The sequence below is a fragment of the Orbicella franksi genome, chromosome 6 (assembly GCF_964199315.1).
Source record: "Orbicella franksi chromosome 6, jaOrbFran1.1, whole genome shotgun sequence".
Taxonomy (NCBI): Eukaryota; Metazoa; Cnidaria; class Anthozoa; order Scleractinia; family Merulinidae; genus Orbicella; species Orbicella franksi.
Genome location: NC_138150.1, coordinates 1,167,723 through 1,194,523, shown reverse-complemented (window position 1 = coordinate 1,194,523; position 26,801 = coordinate 1,167,723). Strand labels below are relative to the sequence as shown.

At 40.3% G+C, this 26,801-nt stretch overlaps 3 protein-coding genes across 3 annotated transcripts; 2 read left to right on the top strand and 1 right to left on the bottom strand.

Moving 5' to 3' along the window:
• The first annotated feature begins 47 nt into the window (after positions 1-47).
• Positions 48-26,744, top strand: LOC145489447 (uncharacterized). The gene is made up of 5 exons (XM_081468421.1): positions 48-882; positions 14,465-18,492; positions 18,523-23,631; positions 24,233-24,375; positions 25,191-26,744. The coding sequence occupies exons 1-4, from the start codon at positions 756-758 to the stop codon at positions 24,365-24,367; spliced, it is 9,399 nt and encodes a 3,132-aa protein (XP_081324547.1). The 5' UTR covers positions 48-755; the 3' UTR covers positions 24,368-24,375; positions 25,191-26,744.
• Positions 5,962-7,920, top strand: LOC145489271 (uncharacterized). Its single transcript, XM_081468234.1, has one exon. The coding sequence runs from the start codon at positions 5,962-5,964 to the stop codon at positions 7,918-7,920; it is 1,959 nt and encodes a 652-aa protein (XP_081324360.1).
• Positions 8,418-10,407, bottom strand: LOC145489172 (uncharacterized). Its single transcript, XM_081468106.1, has one exon. It carries the CDS (start codon positions 10,111-10,113, stop codon positions 8,902-8,904), a length of 1,212 nt encoding a protein of 403 aa, XP_081324232.1. The 5' UTR covers positions 10,114-10,407; the 3' UTR covers positions 8,418-8,901.
• Positions 26,745-26,801: the final 57 nt, after the last annotated feature.

Genomic DNA, 26,801 nt, shown 5'->3' with positions numbered 1-26,801 from the left:
AATAAAGCCGGCAAGATACGGCAGTTTCTTAACCGAGTGAGCGTCTTTACTTTAAGTTCTTTGTCAAAGACACTTGAACGGAAAATGAAATGCTATGATATAATGTCAGCATGTGTTTTCTACAATGCTTTTAGATACGTCATAAATAACTATGGATACGTGATGCAAAACACTTAAAAATTGTGAAAATTGACGGTGATGTATACGAGTTGGAATACTTTTTTCCTTTTCGAGTTTCTTTCTTTCATTGCCCCACTCTTAGTTGCAGGCTGTGTTTGAGGAAACAAGACATCCCTCCCCCAAACAAAGATGTAAAATTCACCGCGGTCATAGACGTAACGGTATACCAAAATACATTCATTAGATCTAATCTCAGTGATTCCGTGCCTGAAGAAAATTTGCTCCTTACGTCGGTCTTAATGCGTGAAGTTATCGCCATGGAATGTTTAAACAAACAAGTATCAATATTGAAATAGTGAAACTTTCGTTCTCTTGCGAAATCACCTTGACGATACGTGACGCTGTTACGTTTTATACTGGCAAGCAGAGTATGACTAACACAAACAGTTATTTCAAGAATTGAAGATTAAAAAACTGCTGTCAATCAAGAAGAGTACACAAATAAAGTCGCTTGACATTTTTCGCAGCAAAATTTTAATATTCTGGACACTGAATCTACATAATAATTTGTTGAGCACATACTCAATCGGGCGGCGTCAGAATTCTCGAGGAATCAGTCCAAAAAACGTCCTTCGATGGTCAGTTCTCGACCCTCAAGCAAAGAAAACTCACAGTTCTGCGGCAAAATGGGGACAGAAGGGATAAATACAAATTACGCTTCCTCTGTGAAAGCTATCTGGATTATCCTTGCATTTCTTGGAGGTGAGTTGAGATACGATTATTCTACGTGGAAAGTGGACGGTAATTTAGACGCCACTGATTTAACACTGAAATCGCATTTTGCCATGTTTATAACATCGGCCTGGAAATGCATGTTACAAACATTTGTATCTTACAATACCCTATGTTGTAAAAGAGCTATCATAATCAGCTAAAAGCACATGCAGGACATAGTACTGAAAATCGCATGCTTCAGTAAGCTGTTAGTTATACAAAAAAGAGAGTAATCATTGGATGGATATCAGATTAGACTGTAAGAAGTTTCAGAACGTTTTTTCTCTTTCAGCTAGACTTGCTTGCTTGAATGATTTTATTTTTCCCTCCCGTCCAGCAGTTCACAGCTTTGTAGTGAAGTGGCATGCAAATTGCGCCTTTTTTAAGTCAATATTTGTCCGGAAACTTCCCATTCCTGTGTTTTGATTAGACTTAGCAGTAGGCGTTTCAAAACATAAAGGCCATTCTCGATTGTACCTCGGTGAAATTCTTTAGCCTCTCACTTTGATCAAAGGTGGAAAACCTTCGCCTTACCAACGCGTCTTCTATCATTTCCGGCTATCATCTTTTAACCTTTAATTTTGAAAAAAAAAATGGAAAGTTGATAAGCTAAGGCGTCTGTGTTTATTAGTTACGACACAACTGTCTCGCTGCAACATTGACAATCCTATTGAATGTCTCTCCGCGAAGTCTTTTAGCGATATCTAACTTTAATGTAGCATTGTTTATAAAATCTTAAGTCCCGCCTGCTTTTGCTGTCTGTATAAACAGCAAGTTTCCTCATCGAGAGATACCCGTATGGGTCCGCAAATGATCCCAGGACCGCAAATGATCCCGGACCGCAAATGATCCCCGAATTGGACCGCAAATGATCCCGGACCGGAAATGATCCCCATATTGGACCGCAAATGATCCCGATCAAAAAATAAGGAATGGCATGGATTTATATCAGAGGAAGGTGACAACATGTACAAAAATTATGAACTAAAAAACATGTTTTATCATTTTACAAAAAAAATATTCCACAGCTGCTGTGTTGTTCTTCGAAGGGTACAGATCGTTTTCACTGTCACGCAATAAAAGAAAATAATAATTCGAAAACCAAACAATGGAAAAAGCTAACAAATTGTGATGTGCGCCATAGAAGATAACTAAATAAGACAATTCTCCAAGTTTTAGGCCTGTGCGTTTCCCCAAACTTCAGATATTCGTCGTAAATGTTTCCCAGAAATTTACAGAGCCCAGTAACAAAACGCCATGTTGGGGCTTTCGAGAAACGGGCCCCTGGAGTCCGAACGAAGCACGCTAATTGTAAACAGATATAAATATACCGCCTCTTGTACCTGATGAGGATAAAAACACGTCACGTGAAGACGATCTATTGGATTACAAGTCTTAGAAAAACACATACTTGTAAACATTCTCGAAATCCCGGTGGCGATAGTATCAAACATCTATCAAACAGCTAATTGTCAAAACGAAGCGCAAGCCTTGGCCTTGCTTGGTTATGAAGCTAAACTTCATAACTATAGCTGGGAATTTTGGCTTCTTAGAATAATCAAGTAGTCATTTCCGAGGAATTAAAGCCAAAATACGACCAAGGAAAAATTACAAAATAAATTTGTTCAAATTTCCAGTGCTACACACTAGGTGTTTTACAGAGTGATGAAGCGTTGTAGGCTTGTGAGTCTACTCATGTGACAGCGTCTTCTGTTATAGTTGCTTCGTGGTTAGATTTTAGTTTAAAACTTTAGGCGAGTGGCGTTAATGGTTGATAAAATGTGATTCAACAATAACATCGAAATATCAATGTTTAACAAAGGAGGATATGTTGCACTGATCATAATTTTACTGAGCATTGCAAAGAAATGCAAGCCAAGGTGTGTTTTGATGATTGAGTGGTGATATTCATAACATCGTAGTTAGCAACAAAATTTAGTCGAAAGTATGAAAAAAAGAGCAAGTTGTAAGCCAGTATAATTATAAGATGGCTTTAATAAAAACATCGGTATTCACGTACGCCAATTCCCTATCCACACCATCCCACCATCCATGCCATTCCTTATTTTTTGATCGGGATCATTTGCGGTACAATATGGGGATCATTTCCGGTCCGGGATCATTTGCGGTCCAATTTGGGGATCATTTGCGGTCCGGCATCATTTGCGGTCCTGGGATCATTTGCGGACCCGTACATACCTCAATTTTTTCTGTTCGGAAAATAATTAATTTTTATTGGTTATTTTTTAGAGAGTTTTTGTTTTTTGCTATGAGATCCGACGGCGTATCATTTTAGGGTCACATTTTTCTCAAATGGAGCTAGACAAATCGATTTTTAAAAGTTTACGCGTATACAATAGTTAGCATTTTTCGTTCTTGTTTATTATGTTATGTTAATTCATGGTTATTGTGTTAGAAGTCTGGTGATATGATCGGAATGTGAGAACTTGGCCAAAGTCTCGCCTGTAAATCACACATAAATATTGTGTTCCTGATAAGTGCGTATCCATTACTCCGAATTTGAAGACATGTACAATTTTACAGCATATGAAAAAATCGCGGTCAATTCGGATTGGAGACTTTCAATGATCATTGACAATTTTGGGGCAACTGGAAGTAACTGAAGGTAGATGTTTCTCAAAGAGTGTTTAGGAATTTTGTTAAACAAACAGGCAAACACAATTGTTATTTTCTCGAATCTTAATAGACAAGCCAAAACACTTAAGATCGAATGTTCGACAACACCCTGAGCTCGTTGAAAGCTGACATTCCAGTAGTAAATTAGCAACATCTTAATTTTCTTTTCCATGAATAGTAAATGGTAATGCCAAAGCAAAATCTTCAACTTGAGAAACCTGTGTTGATGTACTTAACATCAAATTATGATATAATTAGCTTCAGAAGAAGTCTATTTAAGCTGAGGTAGAATAAAATCAAGGGTTTTGATAATCTCCGTGTAGAAGAATGGAGAAAATTAGGACTGAATGAGGAAAAGTACTGCCTTAATATGTCTCCAATTTCTCACAGTTACCGCAGTTACCACAGAAAAGGTAAAGACTTTATTTAAAGAGGGTTTGCATTAAATAGCCAAAGCTAATAAACCTGCAACCCTCTACAATACTTACAATACATTTTCGATGGCACTAAAAATTGAATTAAATAGAAAAAAATAAATAGCAAATCATGTACGGTATTCAGTCGGGGGAATTTCTTCCGTGATCTAGTTCAGTACCCCATGGAGGCAAGGTCATTTATTTTTAGCGGTAGTATTGAGGGGTTGTTATGGATTCTACTTCTCAGTTTTAACACTATTAAGAGTATTATCAAATTATCCTAGCCAAGCGGATTATTTCCGAACCCCTATGTAGTCATCGCCTGCGGTGTGATCTCGCTAGACACCCACGAGCAGCACGTGGCTGGAAACTCGAAACCATTATTTTTCGTTCTGCAATCAATTCTTGGAAAAACACGTGCATATTTTTATCATAAAACGGAATTCCGGTCTCCGCCGGGTTGTGGTTGGCAACAGCAACTGGAGGAGCTACCTAAGTTTTCTGTGGATTTCCTTAGATGATTTCTCGCCTAGTTCATTTTGGACTAGACGCGAAAAAGGATTCTAAAAGCTTGGCATTTTTTTCACTTTTCTGAGTGTCGGGGCTTTGCAAGGACCGCGAGAACTTCACGTGCTCGCGCGAGTTGTCGAAAGAAAGAGTCTGCAATCCTGCGTCTGTGGTCGTAAGCGAATGCTAAGAGGCTTCTTCTGTGCTTTGCCCTGAAAAATAACATTTTGTAGCCGGTTACAGCAGGCACATTAGCGGCAAAATTCGCAGCGGAGATGGATTCAGTGATCGCATTTTTTCTCCTCTCCCTTGTCCATGTCCTTACTGTGAGTGAAGGTAAGAACGCAATTGTTTTTCATTGATGTAGACAAAATGATTGTTATTTTTCTTTATTACCCATATATATGCCGGCAATGTTGATTGATACACTGAGTTAGAAGGATATTCTAGAATATGAAGGCCCGAACGACCTCTACAAATTATGACGGAAATATCCTTTTCACGTGTTTGTGATGAAGGCAACTTAGACTTTGATCCGGTCACTCATAACTGCAAGGTTTTTCATTTGTTTATTGAATTTTAGGGTTCATATCTTGTTTCACCAGTCACAGCAGTAAAAATTCCCAAATAGTAAATCGGGATACCAAGCGGTGTCTGTCATGCGTTTGAAAAAACACCGTTTTTATACGATTTTCATAGCTCGCTTAAAATCGAACTAGGGAATCAAAAGATCAACTGACCATCGATGTGAATTGCTTTACAAACAAAGTTAGTAAGTTAATTTTCGATTTTTTGTAAAGATCTGAAACATTTATACAACTTCTGATCGTACCAATATTTTATTTGCTTATTAATTTTCGCATTCATCGTGGCATAACAGACCCGAATAAAAAGAAATCCACTAAACCTGATGTCGAGAGTTATGGATGATTCGACTACCCTAAACAAGATTCTCTACGTACGTGAATCGAAGAAAACTGAACGATGAAAACTGCGCCTTATGCTTGAAAATATGTTAGTAATGTCGGATATACGATGGCCCAGAAGGCTCACAGTTCAGTTGTGAATTTTCACAGTTCAGTTGTGATTTTTGAAACAGTTCAGTTGTGATTTTTCACAGTTCAGTTGTGATTTTTGAAACAGTTCAGTTGTGATTTTTCACAGTTCAGTTGTGATTTTTGAAACAGTTCAGTTGTGATTTTTCACAGTTCAGTTGTGATTTTTGAAACAGTTCAGTTGTGATTTTTCACAGTTCAGTTGTGATTTTGAAACAGTTCAGTTGTGATTTTTGAAACAGTTCAGTTGTGATTTTTCACAGTTCAGTTGTGATTTTGAAACAGTTCAGTTGTGATTTTTCACAGTTCAGTTGTGATTTTTCGGTTGGACGAAAAAGACTGGAACTTAACATACGGGAACTGAGACAGGCGAGTGTTTTTCTCCCGCCATTTTGGAAGGCGGCAAAGTTGTCCTCTAGTTTGTGTTTTGCAGTGCTTGGCGTTTTTAAACGATGGATGCTATAATAAGGCAGACTGTCCGAGAGGAAATAAGACGTCAGGGTGAATCTGCCTCTACGAGTTCTAAAGCAGCGACCAGTGAACCAAACCAACGAACAGTAAGCCGACTGTCTGGATTGCTCGACCGCATCAGAGGTCAGTCAAGAGGGAAGAAAAGAAAGACCGATAAAGAACATCGAATCCAAGTTCGCTGGATTCATTACGACAAGAAGTCAGAAGTTTTTGTTCCAGTTCGTCAGAAGAACGGTGGCGGAAACCGGTTCGTTGCTTATACTGCGTCGGAACCTCCCACAGTTGTAGAACTTAAGCAAAAAGCCACTACTTTGTTTTTCCCTGACGGGAAAAGTGCTTTCGCTGGCTCTGTTGACGACATGCTCCTAGATATCTGCGACACAACCCAAACGGCCATTATTCGATTTCCTGGTGAAGGAACTATTGAAAGTTATTTAAAGGAAAATGGTCTCTATCCGTCGACAACTTACCTCTATCTAAGATCACAGCACCAAGACACATTCTTTCCACAACTTGAAGCAGAGGAGGAAAATTTTGAACGGTCAATCAACCTGAATACTTCGCAGGTAGCATCAGGTGCTGGTAAGCACGTTGTTTGTTCAGTATGTAGCTGTACGTATTTGGAAGGTGAAGAATGCATTCGATGTGAGCAGAACAGAGAATATGAGTTTTCTAGGATCGCTGATGGGGGGAATTCATGTACTACAGAAACCCCAGAAACACCAGAAAACCCAGTTTTACTAACTATGGATGAAATAAGATCTAGGCGGGTAGCACTTCTTTCAAATGGTGTGGCTGAAATCGAGGCAGAAGGATCGCATAGCAATGTGGCTGATGAAACCAGTTACCCAAGGCTTACAAATGAAGAGAATTGTAGTCGTGATGAAGGCTCTGTAGAGCAGGATTCTCCATGTCCCTCTTCATCAAGAGATCTTCCAGAGAGAGTTCTCACAGTTCACAGATCATGCATAAGAACTGAATTGATTGAACATTTTAAAGACCCAAATGTAATGAACTGTAATATTGATTTTAAAGTGATTAATGAAAAGGGAGAGTTTGAACAAGGTGTGGGTGTTGGGGTAATTTGTGAAGTGTACACTTTATTCTGGAGTGAATTTTCCATCTCCATGACCATAGGAGAGAGAGAAAGGGTTCCCTTTGTTAGACATGACCACTTTGTTGAGGAGTGGGAGGCTGTGGGGAGAATTTTAGTTAAAGGGTTTGTGTCTGTCTCCTATTTTCCCACCTTTTTGTCAAAAGCTTTTTTATGCTACTGCCTCTTTGGCAACCAAGTTCCAGATTCCATGTTTGTTGATTCATTTACAAAATACCTATCCCCAGTAGAGGAAGAGTTCATTGTAGATATTATGAGGAAGAATCAGCTTCCAGATGATGAAGATGAATTTACTGATTTTCTTGAAAGGTTCAAGTGTAGAAGGGTGGTTACCATTGAAAACCTTAGCCAAGTCATTCTTGAAATTTCCAAGCAGGAACTAGTTCAGAAACCACATCTCATGATTTCATCTTTGCAACCTTTTGTACAGCAGTTGAAGCAGTATCCCCAGTTCCAAACTATTTCAGCCGTTGAGGGCTTCTATGATAGTCTTAAAGCTACAACGAAAAAGGTGCTATCTTGTCTCACCTCAAATCCACAAAGTGAAGGAGAGAGAGATGCATTTAAATTTTTGCAGCGATTTGTAAGAGGTCTGGAGATGCCAAAACTCCTACAATTTTTGCGATTTACAACAGCTATGGATATTATGATTGACAAGAAGATAGAAGTTACTTTCATTAAGTGCGAGGGCTTGAGTGTAAGACCCATTGCCCACACCTGTGGACCCCTTTCGGAAATTCCATCCACATATGCTAACTTTGTGGAATTAAGGGAAGACTTCATGAACATTCTTAATCGGGACAACTGGGAAATGGATATTATATGAAAGAAACTCTACTGGCCTAGGTTTTTGATCGATGTTTTTCTGTCACAAACTAACTGTCGAAGGGTTGAATCATGCCCTGTAAATAACAGGCTATTTAATTGGAATGCACAAAATTGGTGTCTGAAATGACCTAAAATCTCCATTATTTTTGTGTGTTCTCAACTATGTACTGTTGTAGTTTTAACTAAGGCAGCCTCAGAACCAGAGGTCTGTGTCAGCCGTGTTTTCAAGCTGGGCAGAATGTTGTGTTAGTCTGTTGTATTTTAGGTATGAAGTTCTGATTTCAGGGTAGACCATAAGAGGTCTTGGGAGGAGGTGACTGTGCAAGAAAAATTTTAAAATGCTGAGATTTCAGGCTAGGGAAAGTAGCATGCACTCAACATTTTGTTAAGATCCCAGACAATTTGTTTAATTAATTGTCAAAGTTTACTTTAAGTTGTTGACATAATAAGTGTTTGAGTTCTAGTGTTTGTCAATTCCAGTTCACACACCAACCCAGTTATGTACGTATTTAGCGTTTCTGGTTCTTAACATTTAGAGTGGCTTACATGTAGACAAAAACACACTTGTCATTTGCTAAATAAATGGTTATTATTATATAGAATTTGTGTCCTCATTTCCCCCCAGTGCTTATTACAGGTTGGCTGCTTAAAGACCAGGCAAACTGCTAGAAGATTATTTTACTAGTATTGGTTTTCTTCTTGTTTTTGTGAAAACCACGACACTAAACACATCTAGGTCTCAGTTTAAAAAAGTGTATCAAATACCATCCCTGCAGCGTAAGATGGAAGACAATTTTTGATGTTGCCTTGTCTTCCCTTCTGAGATATCCCATTAAAGACTCTACATTGTCAGTGAGAGGGTGGGGTAATGAAAATCAATGTTCATACATACAGGTGCAATTTGAAATATGGCAATAGCTCGTGCTTTTGGTTACAAAACTGTGGAAGAACACGTTCGAAGGATATGCTTTGAGAAAAATTATGTTAACTTTTCCACCTCTTTGAGGAGTCTCATATAGAGATCAAGAGCAGAGCTAACATCGTGTGGCTCTGGAAAGTCATGTTCATTCATAATAGTCAGAGCAAATTCCTTGAAATCCTCACTGTAGTCAGGCGGGCACATTGTGGAGTGATCATAGAACTCCTGAAGGTCATCTTCGTCTACATCCGTTGTATAGTCATCTGTATTGTAAAGGTGAGGTAGAAAAAACATGCAATCAGGTCGTCCCCGAGGACCACTGCTGTTTCCAAATTTGCTTGACGATATTCTGTGTTGATTCCACAATTCCGCAACTTGATGTAGCTCATTTCTTAGAATAGACATGAAGCAAAATCGAATGCAGTCAACATGAACTGGATCTGAGTCAATAAATAGACCCAAGTCACGCAGATCTTTAAAAAAATTAATCCACCAACCAGGACCATCCTTAGCTAGATGTGACCAATAGGCTTCAATCCTCTGATTTGCTGTGGACCTGCCAGTGAGAAAACACCCAAGACCTGCATCCTCGTCACTGTGGCTCGACCTCAGAAATGTATGTACTGCAGCAACCATGCTGTTCTCAGTTCCGTCGTCTGATCTCACTTTTCTCGGTAAACCACCGATTTGTTTTACAGCATCAAGGTAAAATTTAGTGATAACTTCAGGGTTGTTATTTGTGGGACCAACCTCGAGCCAAATTAGCCTCCTTGAAAATCCATCGATGGCTCCATGCACACAGAATCCATAAGGTTTCAGTTTGTCATAGCCATCGATGTGCCAGACAAAGTTGGGCCCTTTTGCATGGTATATTCTTCGGCGAAGTCTCTTCCTTTTTCTGCTCTCGACTCCCTCTGGATCCAGCTCTCTTAAAAGTTTCATGACTGTTATTCTCTTTACCATATATCCTTTCCTTCTCAGTCTGGCCCATATCCTGCGGTAGCCTACGAAGCAGCCACTGCCACCGAGCTCTCTCTCTATGATCCCCTTTAGCTCATCAAGAGGCATATTCGCGGGACGTCTTGACAAGCCTAAGGTTCGAAGTCGTCTTTTCAGCGTTGATATACTTATCGTTATTCCGTGAAGTTTTAAAAATTCCAGCATTTCCAAGTTGCTGTATCCCTGTTTAAAATAGCTCGATATCAATTCCAACTGGTCATCCTCTAAAACACCATTCACATTCATACATGGTGAATAAACTGGTAGCGGCATTTTGTAACTTCTTCTAGAGCACCGTTAAATATAACCACGTCTCAAAGATGGCTGTTATGCTAAGTTCGAAAACTCCCGCCTTTTCTAGACGTAGAAGCCCGGATATGATGAATGAAGTGCCAAGGGCGGAGCTTTTGTTCCAAAAGGTCAGAATTGAACTGTACGGAGAATCACAACTGAACGTTTTTCAAAAATCACAACTGAACTGTTTCAAAAAATCACAACTGAACTGTGAAAAATCACAACTGAACTGTTTCAAAAATCACAACTGAACTGTGAAAAATCACAACTGAACTGTGAAAAATCACAACTGAACTGTTTCAAAAATCACAACTGAACTGTGAAAAATCACAACTGAACTGTTTCAAAAATCACAACTGAACTGTGAAAATTCACAACTGAACTGTGAAAAATCACAACTGAACTGTGAAAATTCACAACTGAACTGTGAACCTTCTGGGCCATCGTACGGATACCATTACAATATACTTTCGGATCCCCCGAATCGGCGCGACAGAATTCAAGTTATTCTGTTCCCATAACTTTAATTTTATTTATAATCGTTATATAAGTGATATTTTAAGACAACGGCTTTCTCCAAACACAACAAAGGCACTTGAAATCCTTTTGAATCCGCTGGAAAGTTCCAGGGTGTTCGCCGGTTTTAGTTAATAAGTGGCGCTTACAAAGAATATTATTCCCTTGACTCTGTTGCAGAGTAGAAAGTATGCGTACTTGGTTCGACAACCTTTCATAGATTTTTTGTTTCATAAATAATGGATTTGCGAGGGTAAAGTTTGTTGATTATTTCACTGTAAAATGGCGTGCTGATCGCGTGGAGGACGGAATGGCAACGGAGATCCGTATCATAGTTTCTGTCTGGAACCGTGGCCTAACATATCATATTTATTATCTACAATAGCTACAAAGTAGAGCAGCCCATGTTTTGACCTACTCAAACTATGACGTAGACGCTGGTCACCTGTTCAAACTTCTAGGGTGGAAAAATCTAGCTTGGCAGTAGCAAATTCAAAGAGCTACGATAGTTTACAGGTCTCTGCACGGGTCGGCTCCAAACTATCTCAGTTCTAAATTTGAAAGGCGAGAAATCGCATATCTATCTATCTATCTATCTATCTATCTATCTATCTATCTATCTATCTATCTATCTATTATCTCGGCTTATTTAACCGTTAACCCCGTTTTAACCTTTATGGTTCAGTATTGCGATCATGACGGCTGTCTCCCAGGGAAGGGGGTGCACTCCCTTATATGGGCTATATAGGTATGTGCGACCCAAAGGGTAGGGTTTTTTAGCCGTTTTGGTCATAAATAGGGTATCGATTTTGGCCATTTTGGTCTTAAATAGGGTATGGTTTTAGCACTTAAGTCTTGCCTTGGATATGTTTCTTGGAAGAAGCTACTTTTTCATTATTATCAATAAGACCGTCAACAAAAGCCCTTCATAACTTAATTTTAGGGCAACTGTGCCGGCGGCAGCGGCCATAAATAGGGTATGGAATTTTTGGCCAGGTCATAAATAGGGTAGCAAAAATCGCAGATTTTGGTCATAAATAGGGTAAGGGTTTTGGGAAGTGGGCCGCACACCCCCACCCAACTTGCAATTTCTGGGAGTACTCCCCGCCGGGGGGCTGTCTTCGCGAACCTCTTCTCGGTCTCGCGTGTACCCACGTGCAATGCGCGGGCTATTAGGACGCCCAATTTTTTTTTTTTCCGAGAAACTCGTTGTTTACAAACTATCGATTCTGAGAAAGACTGATGGCGGAACTTCAATGTCCTTTTATGGTGTTATGACGCATGTTTCATTCATTCACAACCGTCCTTCAGTTACAGTGGTGGCGAAGGTCATCTGATAATCTTTGCTAAAGCACGTCTCATGTCACGATCGAGACACGCCATATATACTACGATACACCATGTGCTTCATGCGGTTATCAATCACTGCAATGAATGTCTAAAGCTCCGGGTTAGTTGATGAGAATGAAGTGCATCAGCGATTTCTGCTAACGATTTCGGTAATTCCATAGTAATGTCTGTTTCATGCATGTCCGAAGAAAACCACGGGTGTGAAACGACCTTGGACAGACACCAAAACTCTGTCAAAAAATAAACAGCCAAAATTGAAGTCTAAATAATCATCCTTCGAAAATCAGCGGCTTATATCATTAAAATGAGGTACGAACAAAACTCACTCGTGTAAGTCACAAACTGCAATAACAGACGCAAAAGTTCAAGACCTGGAAACGATAGAGTAAATAACTTAGGATGGCAAATAGAATTTATTAAACCAGATAAGCGGTTTTACAAATTTAGCCTGTTCTGATATATAGGCCGATTATATTTTTCCGTGTTGTGAGAGGCTAAAGATTGATAAAGCCTCGCCGACACTACGCCGGAGGGATTTGAAAACACAACAATCATTGATCATTTTGGATATGTGCTTAAAGGAAAACTCGGTCAAGGAAATGACATTTCGAAAAGCTTCGTTTTCAAAATGTTTCCCGTCCACACGAAAACGAAAAACCGACGTTTCCAGATTCCTCCGGTTTCAAGAGCGTTTTCGATAAGCTCCGTTTTCGTGACAGATTAGTGTGGACGGCAGGCCTAACCGTAGAAATAAATCTGCGTTTTTAAATTTCTCGGGCGTAGTGTGGAGGGGATCTAAGATGAGCAGCTTGAGTTCCTCAGCAGCAGGTCTTAATTGTTCAATATAATGGCTGGATAATGCCACTCACCGGATAAAGCACTATCCAGTTTGTTTTGCCATCACTAATCCACTGGGCCGGGTTGTTCAAAGCCCGATTAAGCTAACCCAGGTTAAGCGAGAATTTTGATTTGACTTTTGTAACTTCGCGGTGAGATTTTCTGTTTCTATTGTTTGGCCTTCTGTTTTGAATTTGAATAATCTTAAAATACACAAAACATAAGCAGTGAAAAACATTTGTATACAAGAAAAAATTCCACTTCGGTTAATAGCGTTTATTAACCGCCTTCCGAACAACCCGGCCCTGGATGGTGATTTAAACCGTGGAATATCCAACCTCTGAGGAATTACCCAACTGTTCTTGACCTTTTGGAAATGAATCAAAATTTCGCACCAACTAGTTTCTCCTCCATGTTCACAGTTTTTCATATACATGTACTGCGTATTTAAGCCGCTTTGCTGGGCAAATAGGGTTATTCACATGCATGTTATCGAGGCGTCATCGTTTTCGAAAAGCTGCGGTTACAAAGTGTTTTCCGTTCAAATTTCTCATGTTTGGAGAGCGTTTTCAAAAAGCTAGGTTTTCGGTGGACAATTTCTCCAGCCATAGTTTGGACGGTAGTCCTAACAGGCAGAGATAAAACTGCGTTTTCAAATTTCTCCGGTGTAGTGTGAACGAGGCCTACGCCTTTGCAGCTGTGCAACAAAATCACTTCTTAGAACTTGGAAAAGGTAATACCAGTTCGGAGATTCCTAAAAACATTCCTCAACCTGCCAACATTAGACGAGGCTGTAAACAGTCAACAATTTGGCAGTACATAATTTTTTTTAAAATTCAATCATTCCCAGTTGAACTAGAATGTAGTTCAATTGCCTATGAAGTAGACTGCGGAGGGAACTGTACAAATTACTGTTTAATCGTATCCGAATTAATAATTAATCAGACGATTTGCCAAAAAAGACATACGATTTTGGGCTGACAATATAATTACGAGCTAATAGTATAACTCTGAGCTACTAATCTTAAAGAAGCCCTCCTAGCAAGTCTATGATATAGGAGACGACTTGCACGCCTCCAAATGTCGGAACCATCTTTCCCCTCGGTAAAAAAAAAAATTCAATCATTGGGTCAAAGAATGTATACAGAATCCGATTTAAATTTAAATAACAGTGTCACTGCGATACCGTGCCGAAATACTATATATGTGCCGATTTAAAAGTTAAAAGTTAAAAGTAAACTCAGCCTGTGAAGCTCATAATCTTTTCATTTGAGTGTCGCGAAACCAATCGCAGAAAATACAACCGCCAGTCACAATTAACAAATTTAAACAGTACTATAAACTAAAGACAACCCCAGGTAACTACGCGTAACCAACCACAAACGTGGGAAAACGCCCGCGACAAAGTGGCGATTGCTTTTTGCTTTCGCATCTGTCTGTGAATGGGTACCTAGGCGGCGCCAGGTCTTTTCAACAAATGACAAAGCGTGGTAATGCAAAAATAAAGCAATTACGAATTACGTTTGACACTCAATTAAAAACCGCACAACATTTACTCAAACAAATAATCAAGCTAATTAAAACTTAAGCAATTCTTAAAGTACTCTCCTTATATCTTACCTTATAGGGTCAGTAACATCAAATTCAACCAGTGTATCGCCTTCTGTTTCATTAACAACCAAGACATCAGTAACACCGTCAACATTCAAACAATCAGGCAGTGGAGCAGCAACAAACTCTTTGTCGCCCACACTACTCCCACCTACGGCCGTTGCAACAATATTTACAACCTCAAAATTTGATTCAAACACTAGTGTGTCTTCGGTTCCATCATCATTATCAGAGGAACCAGCGAACTTTTCATCGACGATATCGAAAAAATCACGAACAAGTTGTGTGTGTACCTCACAATCGCAAACTAGAACACTAACGACTGTGCGCATTAGCGCAACACCAGATCCATCAAGTGTCCTGCCTTCTGTTTCATCATCTTCTGAGGTATCAGTAAATGTTTCATCTTCGATATTGAAACAATCCGCAACAAGTTGTGTGTGTGAGTCACAATTTCAAAGTATGGTCATTGTCACGGCATCCGTTGTAGTAACATCAGATTCGTCGAGTGTCCCGTCTTTCGCTTCATCATCATTATCCGAGGTATCAGTGAGTGTTTCCACTTCCATACCGAAACAATCAGCAACGCGTCCTCTAGTCATCTTACCATCACAAAATACAGCCATTGCGACAGCATCTATTGTCGTAACATCAGATTCGTCAAGTGTCCTGTATTTGGCTTCATCTTCATCATCCGAGGTATCAGTGAGTGTTTCCACTTCCTTACCGAAGCAGTCAGCAACACTTTCTTTAGCCATCTTACCATCACAAAGTACAGACAGTACGACAGCATCCGTTGTAGTAACATCGGTTTCGTCAAGAGTCACGTCTTCGGCTTCGTCATCTTCATCATCATCATTATCATCATCCGAAGTATCAGTGAGTGTTTGCACTTCCATACCGAAACAATCAGCAACGCGTCCTCTAGTCATCTTACCATCACAAAGTACAGCCATTGCGACAGCATCGGTTGTCGAAACATCAGATTCGTCAAGTGTCCTGTCTTTGGCTTCATCATCATCATCATCATCATCCGAGGTATCAGTGAGTGTTTCCACTTCTATATCGAAACAATCAACAACCCGTTCTCTAGTCATCCTACCATCAAAAAGTACAGACAGTACGACAGAACCTGTTGTCGTAACATCAGATTCGTCAAGTGTCCCGTATTTGGTTTCCTCTTCATCATCCGGGGTATCAGTGAGTGTTTCCACTTCTATATCGAAACAATCAGCAACACGTTCTCTAGTCATCTTACCATCAAAAAGTACAGACAGTACGACAGAACCTGTTGTCGTAACATCAGATTCGTCAAGTGTCCCGTATTTGGTTTCCTCTTCATCATCCGGGGTATCAGTGAGTGTTTCCACTTCTATATCGAAACAATCAGCAACACTTTCTCTAGTCATCTTACCATCAAAAAGTACAGACAGTACGACAGAACCTGTTGTCGTAACATCAGATTCGTCAAGTGTCCCGTATTTGGTTTCATCTTCATCATCCGGGGTATCAGTGAGTGTTTCCACTTCTATATCGAAACAATCAGCAACCCGTTCTCTAGTCATCTTACCATCAAAAAGTACAGACAGTACGACAGAATCTGTTGTCGTAACATCAGATTCGTCAAGTGTCCCGTATTTGGTTTCATCTTCATCATCCGGGGTATCAGTGAGTGTTTCCACTTCTATATCGAAACAATCAACAACACGTTCTCTAGTCATCTTACCATCAAAAAGTACAGACAGTACGACAGAACCTGTTGTCGTAACATCAGATTCGTCAAGTGTCCCGTATTTGGTTTCATCTTCATCATCCGGGGTATCAGTGAGTGTTTCCACTTCTATATCGAAACAATCAGCAACACGTTCTCTAGTCATCTTACCATCAAAAAGTACAGACAGTACGACAGAACCTGTTGTCGTAACATCAGATTCGTCAAGTGTCCCGTATTTGGTTTCATCTTCATCATCCGGGGTATCAGTGAGTGTTTCCACTTCTATATCGAAACAATCAACAACACTTTCTCTAGTCATCTTACCATCAAAAAGTACAGACAGTACGACAGAATCTGTTGTCGTAACATCAGATTCGTCAAGTGTCCCGTATTTGGTTTCATCTTCATCATCCAGGGTATCAGTGAGTGTTTCCACTTCTATATCGAAACAATCAGCAACACGTTCTCTAGTCATCTTACCATCAAAAAGTACAGACAGTACGACAGAACCTGTTGTCGTAACATCAGATTCGTCAAGTGTCCCGTATTTGGTTTCATCTTCATCATCCGGGGTATCAGTGAGTGTTTCCACTTCTATATCGAAACAATCAACAACACGTTCTCTAGTCATCTTACCATCAAAAAGTACAGACAGTACGACAGAACCTGTTGTCGTAACATCAGATTCGTCAAGTGTCCCGTATTTGGTTTCATCTTCATCATCCGGGGTATCAGTGAGTGTTTCCACTTCTATATCGAAACAATCAGCAACACGTTCTCTAGTCATCTTACCATCAAAAAGTACAGACAGTACGACAGAACCTGTTGTCGTAACATCAGATTCGTCAAGTGTCCCGTATTTGGTTTCATCTTCATCATCCGGGGTATCAGTGAGTGTTTCCACTTCTATATCGAAACAATCAACAACACGTTCTCTAGTCATCTTACCATCAAAAAGTACAGACAGTACGACAGAACCTGTTGTCGTAACATCAGATTCGTCAAGTGTCCCGTATTTGGTTTCATCTTCATCATCCGGGGTATCAGTGAGTGTTTCCACTTCTATATCGAAACAATCAGCAACACGTTCTCTAGTCATCTTACCATCAAAAAGTACAGACAGTACGACAGAACCTGTTGTCGTAACATCAGATTCGTCAAGTGTCCCGTATTTGGTTTCATCTTCATCATCCGGGGTATCAGTGAGTGTTTCCACTTCTATATCGAAACAATCAACAACACGTTCTCTAGTCATCTTACCATCAAAAAGTACAGACAGTACGACAGAACCTGTTGTCGTAACATCAGATTCGTCAAGTGTCCCGTATTTGGTTTCATCTTCATCATCCGGGGTATCTGTGAGTGTTTCCACTTCTATATCGAAACAATCAGCAACCCGTTCTCTAGTCATCTTACCATCAAAAAGTACAGACAGTACGACAGAACCTGTTGTCGTAACATCAGATTCGTCAAGTGTCCCGTATTTGGTTTCATCTTCATCATCCGGGGTATCAGTGAGTGTTTCAACTTCCATACCGAAGCAACCAGAAACACGTTCTTTAGCCATCTCACCCTCACAAAGTACAGACAGTACGGAAGAATCTGTTGTCGTAAAATCAAATTCGTCAAGTGTCACGTCTTTGGCTTTATCATCATTGTCGTCGTCATCGTCATCCGAGGTATCACTGAGTGTTTCCACTTCAATATCGAAACAATCAGCAACACGTTCTCTACCCATATTACCATCACAAAGTACAACCATTGCAACAGCATCCGTTGCCGTAACATCAGATTCGTCAAGTGTCCCGTATGTGGTTTCCTCTTCATCATCCGGGGTATCAGTGAGTGTTTCAACTTCCATACCGAAGCAACCAGAAACACGTTCTTTAGCCATCTCACCCTCACAAAGTACAGACAGTACGACAGAATCTGTTGTCGTAAAATCAAATTCGTCAAGTGTCACGTCTTTGGCTTTATCATCATTGTCGTCGTCATCGTCATCCGAGGTATCACTGAGTGTTTCCACTTCAATATCGAAACAATCAGCAACACGTTCTCTACCCATATTACCATCACAAAGTACAGCCATTGCAACAGCATCCGTTGCCGTAACATCAGATTCGTCAAGTGTCCTGTCTTTGGCTTCATCATCATCATCATCCGAGGTATCAGTGAGTGTTTCCACTTCTATATCGAAACAATCATCAACACCTTCTCTAACCATCTTACCCTCACAAAGTACAGACAGTACGACAGAATCCGTTGTCGTTACGTCAGATTCGTCAAGTGTCTCGTCCTTGGCTTCATCATCATCATCATTATCATCCGAGGTATCAGTGAGTGTTTCCACTTCATCTGAGGGATTAGTGGGGGTTACCACTTCCATAGCGAAGCAATCAGCAACACGTTCTCTAACAATCTTAACATCACAAAGTACAGACAGTACGACAGAATCCGTTGTCGTAACATCAGATTCGTCAAGTGTCCCGTATTTGGCTTCATCTTCATCATCCGAGGTATCAGTGAGTGTTTCCACTTCATCTGAGGGATTAGTGGGGGTTACCACTTCCACAGCGAAACAATTAACAACACGTTCTCTAGCAATCTTACCATCACAAAGTAAAGCCAATGGAACAGTATCAGTGAATGTTTCATCTTCGATATCGACGCAATCAACAGCAACTAGTGTGGCCATCTCACTATCACAAAGTACGGCGAGTGCCACAGTATCCCTTGGCGTAATACCAAATTCGACAAGTATCTTGTCTTCTGTTTCATTATCATCTGAAGTATCAACGAATGTTTCATCTTCGACATCGACGCCATCAGTAACTAGCTCTTTTGCTACCTCGCTATCACAAAGTATGGTCAGCGCGACGGCATCCCTTGGCGTAACACCAAATTCGACCAGTATCTTGTCTTCTGTTTCATCATTATCTGAGGTACCAGCGAATGTTTCATCTTCGATATCGACGCAATCAGCAACAGGGTTTGTGACTATCTCACTGTCACAAAGTAAGGCCACTTTGACAGCATCCGTTGGCGTAACACCACATTTGACCAGTATCCTGCCTTTTGTTTCATCATCATCTGAAGTATCAGTGACTGTTTCATCTTCAATATCGACGCCATTAGTAACTAGTTCTTTTGCTATCTCACTATCACAAAGTATGGTCAGTGCTACAGCGTCCTTTGGCGTAACACCAAATTCTACCAGTATCTTCCCTCTTTTTTCATCATCATCTGAAGTATTGACGAATGCTTCATCTTCGATATCGACGCCATCAGCAACAAGGTTTGTTACTATCTCACTGTCACAAAGTACGGCCACTTTGACAGCATCCTTTGGCGTAACACCAAATTCCACCAGTATCGTGCCTTTTGTTTCATCATCATCTGAAGTATCAACGAATGTTTCATCTTCGATCTCGACGCCATCAGAAACAAGTTCTTTTGCTATCTCACTATCACAAAGTACGGCAAGTGCCACAGTACCCTTTGGCGTAACACCAAATTCGACCAGTATATTGCCTTCTGTTTCACCATCATCTGAAGTATTGGCGAATGTTTCATCTTCGATACCAACGCAATCAGCAACAAGTTCCTTTGCTATATCACTATCAGAAAGTACGGCGAGTGCCACAGCATCCCTTGGCGTAACTGCAAATTCAACCAGTATCCTGCCTTCTGTTTCATCGTCATCTGAAGTATCAGCGAATGTTTCATCTTCGACATCGACGCCATCAGTAACTAGTTCTTTTGTTACCTCGCTATCACAACGTATGGTCAGTGCCACAGCATCCCTTGGCGTAACACCAAATTCGACCAGTATCTCGCTTTCTCTTTCCTCATCATCTGAGGTATCAGCGAATGTTTCATCTTCGATATCGACGCCATCAGCAACACGGTTTGTGACTATCTCACTGTCACAAAGTACGGCCAGTTTGACAGCATCCGTTGGTGTAACACCAAATTTGACCAGTATCCTGCCTTTTGATTCATCATCATCTGAAGTATCAGCGAATGTTTCATCTTCGATATCGACGCCATTAGTAACTAGTTCTTTTGCTATCTCGCTATCACAAAGCATGGTCAGCGCGACAGCATCCCTTGGTGTAACACCAAATTCGACCAGTATCTTGTCTTCTGTTTCATCATTATCAGAGGAACCAGCGAACTTTTCATCGACGATATCGAAAAAATCGCGAACAAGTTGTGTGTGTACCTCACAATCGCAAACTAGAACACTAACGACTGTGCGCATTAGCGCAACACCAGATCCATCAAGTGTCCTGCCTTCTGTTTCATCATCTTCTGTGGTATTAGTAAATGTTTCATCTTCGATATTGAAACAATCCGCAACAAGCTGTGTGTGTGAGTCACAATTTCAAAGTATGGTCAGTGCTACAGCGTCCTTTCGCGTAACACCAAATTCTACCAGTATCTTCCCTCGTTTTTCATCATCATCTGAAGTATTGACGAATGCTTCATCTTCGATATCGACGCCATCAGCAACAAGGTTTGTTACTATCTCACTGTCACAAAGTACGGCCACTTTGACAGCATCCTTTGGCGTAACACCAAATTCCACCAGTATCGTGCCTTTTGTTTCATCATCATCTGAAGTATCAACGAATGTTTCATCTTCGATCTCGACGCCATCAGAAACAAGTTCTTTTGCTATCTCACTATCACAAAGTACGGCAAGTGCCACAGTACCCTTTGGCGTAACACCAAATTCGACCAGTATATTGCCTTCTGTTTCACCATCATCTGAAGTATTGGCGAATGTTTCATCTTCGATACCGACGCAATCAGCAACAAGTTCCTTTGCTATATCACTATCAGAAAGTACGGCGAGCGCCACAGCATCCCTTGGCGTAACTGCAAATTCAACCAGTATCCTGCCTTCTGTTTCATCGTCATCTGAAGTATCAGCGAATGTTTCATCTTCGACATCGACGCCATCAGTAACTAGTTCTTTTGTTACCTCGCCATCACAACGTATGGTCAGTGCCACAGCATCCCTTGGCGTAACACCAAATTCGACCAGTATCTCGCTTTCTCTTTCCTCATCATCTGAGGTATCAGCGAATGTTTCATCTTCGATATCGACACCATCAGCAACACGGTTTGTGACTATCTCACTATCACAAAGTACGGTCAGTGCGACAGCATCCGTGGGCGTAACACCAAATTCTACCAGTATTTTCCCTTTTGATTCATCATCATCTGAAGTATCAGCGAATGTTTCATCTTCCATATCGACGCCATCAGAAACAAGTTCTTTTGTTATCTCACTGTCACGAAGTATGGTTAGTGCCACTGCATCGCTTGGCATAACACCAAATTCCACCAGTATCGTGCCTTTTGTTTCATCATCGTCTGAAGTGTCAGCGAATGTTTCATCTTCGATATCGACGCCATCAGAAACAAGTTCCTTTGCTATCTCACTGTCACAAAGTACAGCGAGTGCCACAGCATCCCTTGGCGTTAAACCAAATTCCACCAGTATCGTGCCTTTTGTTTCATCATCGTCTGAAGTGTCAGCGAATGTTTCATCTTCGATATCGACGCCATTAGGAACTAGTTCTTTCGCTATCTCACTATCACAAAGTGTGGTCAGCGCGACAGCATCCCTTGGCGTAACACCAAATTCGACCAGTATATTGCCTTCTGTTTCATCATCATCTGAAGTATTGGCGAATGTTTCATCTTCGATCTCGACGCCATCAGCAACAAGTTCGTCTCCTATCTCACTATCACAAAGTGCGGCGAATGCAACAGCATCCCTTGGCCTAACACCAAATTCAATCAGTATCTTGTCTTCTGTTTCATCATCATCTGAGGTATCAGCGAATGTTTCATCTTCGAAATCGACGCCATCACCAACAGGGTTTGTGACTATCTCACTGTCACAAAGTACGGCCAGTTTGACAGCATCCGTGGGCGTAACACCAAATTTGACCAGTATCCTGCCTTTTGTTTCATCATCATCTGAAGTATTGGCAAATGTTTCATCTTTGATATCGACGCGATCAGTAAGAAGTTCTGTGGCTATCTTACTATCACAAAGTACGGCAGCATCCGTCAGGGTAACACCAAATTCAACCACTGTCCTTGCTTCTCTTTCATCATCATCTGAGGTTTCAGTGAATGTTTCATCTTTAATATCGACGCCATCAGCAACAAGTGTTGTAACTATCTCGCTATCAAAAAGTACCGCCAGTTTGACAGCATCCGTTGGTCTAACGCCAAATTCGACCAGTACCCTGCCTTCTGTTTCATCATCATCTGATGTATTACAAAATGTTTCATCTTCGATATCGACGCGATCAGCAGTAAGTTCTGTGATTGTCTCGGCCAGTGCTGCAGTATCTGTTGGCGTAACACTAGAGTCGTCAAGTGTACTGCCTTTTTTTTCATCTTCATCTGCGATATTAGTGAGTGTTTCCTCTTTGATATTGAAACAATCAGCGACAAGTTCTGTGGTCATCTCACCTTCACTTGAAAGTACAGCCAGAGCCACAGCATCAGTTGTCGTAACACCTGATTCATCAAGTGTGTTGCCTTCTGTTTCATCATCATCTGAAGTAACAGTGAGTGTATCTTCTTCGACATTGAAAGAATCAGCAACAAGTTCTCTGTTTATCTCAACATCACAAAGTACGGTCAGTGCGACATCATCCGCTATCGTAACACCATATTCGTCAAGTATCCTACCTTCTGTTTTATCTTCATCTGCGACAGTAGTGAGTGTGTCCACTTTGATATCGAAACAATCAGCAGCAAGTTCTCGTTCTAATTTATTATCCCAAAGTACGACCACTGCTTCAAAAGGAGAATTAACAAGCGTATATTCTCTTGTTTTATCGTTATCTGAGGTATTGCCAAGCGTTTCAACCCTAGCCACCATCTCATCGTCCAAGAAACTTGTGAGTGTGTCATTTTCGATGCTGGAACCATCAAGGAGTGTAGTATCAACAAGTTCTGCGGGGTTGCCACCCACGAAACCAACCACTGCAGAGGAAGAGATTGTTTTTGAAGTAACAGTAACAATATCAAATAGAAACTTTACAGAAGAGCTCAGTGACTCCACGAGCCCACAATTTCAACGGTTGGCTGCTGAGTTGAAGAAAATACTGACCGTCGTCCTTGGAAAGGGAGGAGTAGAGTTTCTTCACATAGAGATCACTGGTTTTAGCGATGGCAGTATTATATGCACATTTAATGTTATCACAGACCAAGGTTCTACTACATCGGACGAGGACATAAAAGACGCATTGACCAAAGCGAGCAATAATAATGAGACAGAGGGTTTCACTTTTACTCAAATTACGGTTGAGAAAAAGGTGGCCTCTGAAAAGCCGCGGACTGGAAATAAAGAGACAACGTTCCCTGATTGGGTAATTGTTGTGATTGCTGCGTTCGGAGTAATGGTGCTGCTTATAGTCCTCATGATCTATTTGGTAAGATAGTTTTATTTTACTGGGGGCTTCGTAAAAAGAGAAAACTGACCTCTTCAATGGGAATTATGTGAGAAATCCTCTTAAATGGAATCGAATGAATACCTTTTTTCACTCCTTTTCCTCCCCGCTCAGTGCGTCTCACACCAACACCTTATCGCTTTGAGGAAAGGAATATCGGGGAGGTTGGGGGAGGCGATGGGTGGGGTAGAAATGATCAGCAAGTTTTCAAGACTTTTGTCATGATTAGTAAATAGGCGAAACATGTATTTGTGATTTCTGGCTGACTGGACGGCTAACGCTTCACCGCAGCGATTAATGACTATTTACTTACTAGAGTCGCTGAATGAGTCTCCACTCAGTATATATGATGTAGTTCGGCGATTTACGGGGCATTCTTTTGTTACCCAAACATTACATTTAACATTTCATTCTCTCTTACAATACCCACACATCCCTCGACAGACATGTGGTAGGAAATTAAAGAGGAAATCATGAATTCTCTGTGTAGCATCACCTTTAAGAAATACCGTCTTGTTGTATAAACATACAACATACAAAAATTGAACATAACATTTAAAAATGTCAATTTATTCTCTTGTAGATTTTTAGAAAACGCCGAATCCACCATCATGCTTTGGACTTTTTGGACACATACGATAACATTGGTATCGCGTTAGAGGATTTTCACGAGCGAAAGATGACCGTATGCCAACAGGAAAACGGGAGAACGGAGTAAATTGAAAGGTAACAATACATGTGTTGTTCAAGCTCTTTTCCAGCTCAATGGGAATGGAAAACGATATGTGGTCTATCAATCAATATTCAGTAGATATGGTTGCCAACGTCTACAGTAGCTAGATCATCCAGCCGGCTCCAAACGGTAGTAGACAAACAATATTTAATTTGCACTTCAGCAAACCAGGCTTGTTGTCGTCCTGTTTGATTTACTGAGCGAGCGCTGGTGACGCAGAACACGATTAAAAGTTTGTTTTTCGGGAAAGAAACTCCTTGGATGATAAATCTTTTATTTGACATTTTGGTGAGATCTCTACACAGAGTGTCTAAACTTTTTTTTAATTTGACTAGCCTGCTAGCAGGCTCAGCTTCGAGTCACACGCGCGAGCCGCGAAGAGCAAAGCGATCTGCGCGGAAGGAGTCTGGTGGAGAGGCGCCAAGAAAGTCGATTTCGCCCTCGAGTGCTTGTGCTCCAACGTGTGCCTGCTCGCAGGCTCTAATTTGACTAGCCCAACTGTCACGCTAAAATACTGCAAGACCGTAAAAATATACAACTCTACTGCACATTGTCTGATGAGATATATATATAAATTTCTACTTCGGTTAACTTTTAGCCCTGGGTTAGCGTAAACTGGCTTCTGAACAACATGGCCCTGGCTAACGAAGCATTCAGGTGAAACGCCCGATGATCTTTCTGGCGTCTCACGTGATTAGATGAAACCGTCACGCAATACCTTACTTCTAACAATAATGAATTGATTGATTGATTGATTGATTGATTGATTGATTGATTTTATTTGATTTTATTTTTTCTCTCATTTCAGGTAGTATATATCAGAATGTTACCTATGAAGAAAAGCAAGTTTATGTTCCATACGAACATTAAACGACCACTCGGCAATCCGTCATTGCACAGTAAAGCAAAGACTGGTAGACAACATATGTACTACATAAACATATTTTGATAAGGACTTGATATACATGCGTTTTTATTTCATAAGGAAACGTAACAGATGTAACATGTTCATAACAGACACATTTCGCCTTTGGTGGCCAACCTTAAAAGAGGCAAAAAAAAAAAAATTGGAACAATTTTATGGAAAGGGAATTTATTTTGGTTAGTCCGTGACATCATGGTGACATGATACACATAACCCATAATGAGACACCTTGTCTTTTTATTATCTTGTTCTAATGTATTATATGAAGTTTATTTTTGATAGGTAAGAGGATTTTTATGGATTTATTATAGTTTGAATTTTACTATTCTGTAGAATAGGCCCTTTGCAGCTGGGTTCACGTGACCAAACTTTTCCTAGAAAATTTTTATATTATGGGCTATAACTTGAAGAATGCCAGAAATGGAAAGAACGCATTGAAAATACCAAAATGGCCAAGTTTGACACCCCTGGGATTAAAGAGTAAGTTTATACGACAGTTTGAATTTTCGGAAAATTTAGAGGATTTGTATGGAAAATGTTGCTAGAGAGCAAGGTGTTGCCCTCCAGCAACTTTTTCCACACAAGTTTTTGGATTCTCTTAAAAATTCAGACCGTCACAAAATTTCATTCTTTAATGATGGGGGCCTCAAATTTGGCCATTTTGATATTTTCGACATGCGTTTTCCATTTCTGGCATTCGTTAAGTTATAACCCATAATTTTACGAAAAATAGGTCACGTGATGGCTTGGCTGGAAAGGACCTATTTCTCGAGAAGTGCAATCACATTGTGTGTTTAAAGTGACTGAAAATTAACAAATATCTTGTATCCAAGTATTGCATAAAACATTATCCCAAGATAATTAAAGCGCGTATTGTAAGAGCATAGTGCTGCTAAACCCAAAAACTAAGTTAATAAATCATACCGTTTTCTGTCTTATTATTTGTTTGTGCCACCATGTAAAGAATATTATATTTGTCCATGCTTTATGAAAGTTCAGAAAAGGGAAAAAACTACATGCAAGTTAGCTGTCCAAGGTTTACAACATCGTTTCTTTTCTTCATAAAGTAAGTGTTATTTTATAAAATATGTGCTAATTAATTTACACGGAATAATCCTGGACCGCATGGAGGAAGCATTCAGAGTCAACTACTCATGTAGGAAAACACTGAACACTTCTGATCATAACAGTACAAAGCACAATTTAGACTAAATTAAATTAAGTCTGTTTTTCTATAATGTAATAAAGAGATGATTTATGTAAGCGTTTTGCGCTCCTTTTAGCCATGTGACATCAGCTTTATGATGATTGAATGATTGAAGAATAGGCTCGTCCTATATTCCCCTGGTAGATGTTGAGTCTTGCTTCTTCAGTAACATCTACATGCATGCGTTTACAGCTTGAACATGACTGAGCTTTTTAGCTTTCAAACACAGGGGGATAACAACTCCTTTAATGGTGAATGCACACACTTACAATTATTAAATAAGGAAT

What these genes read in the sequence shown, in the direction of transcription:
- LOC145489447 (XM_081468421.1), top strand. Translation starts at nt 756, where the DNA reads ATGGTCAGTTCTCGACCCTCAAGCAAAGAAAACTCACAGTTCTGCGGC. An exon ending in TATCCTTGCATTTCTTGGAG is followed by an intron (nt 883 to 14,464) that starts GTGAGTTGAGAT and finishes CTTACCTTATAG; the next exon opens with GGTCAGTAACATCAAATTCA. An exon ending in TAGTCCTCATGATCTATTTG is followed by an intron (nt 23,632 to 24,232) that starts GTAAGATAGTTT and finishes ATTCTCTTGTAG; the next exon opens with ATTTTTAGAAAACGCCGAAT.
- LOC145489172 (XM_081468106.1), bottom strand. Translation starts at nt 10,113, where the DNA reads ATGCCGCTACCAGTTTATTCACCATGTATGAATGTGAATGGTGTTTTA.
- LOC145489271 (XM_081468234.1), top strand. Translation starts at nt 5,962, where the DNA reads ATGGATGCTATAATAAGGCAGACTGTCCGAGAGGAAATAAGACGTCAG.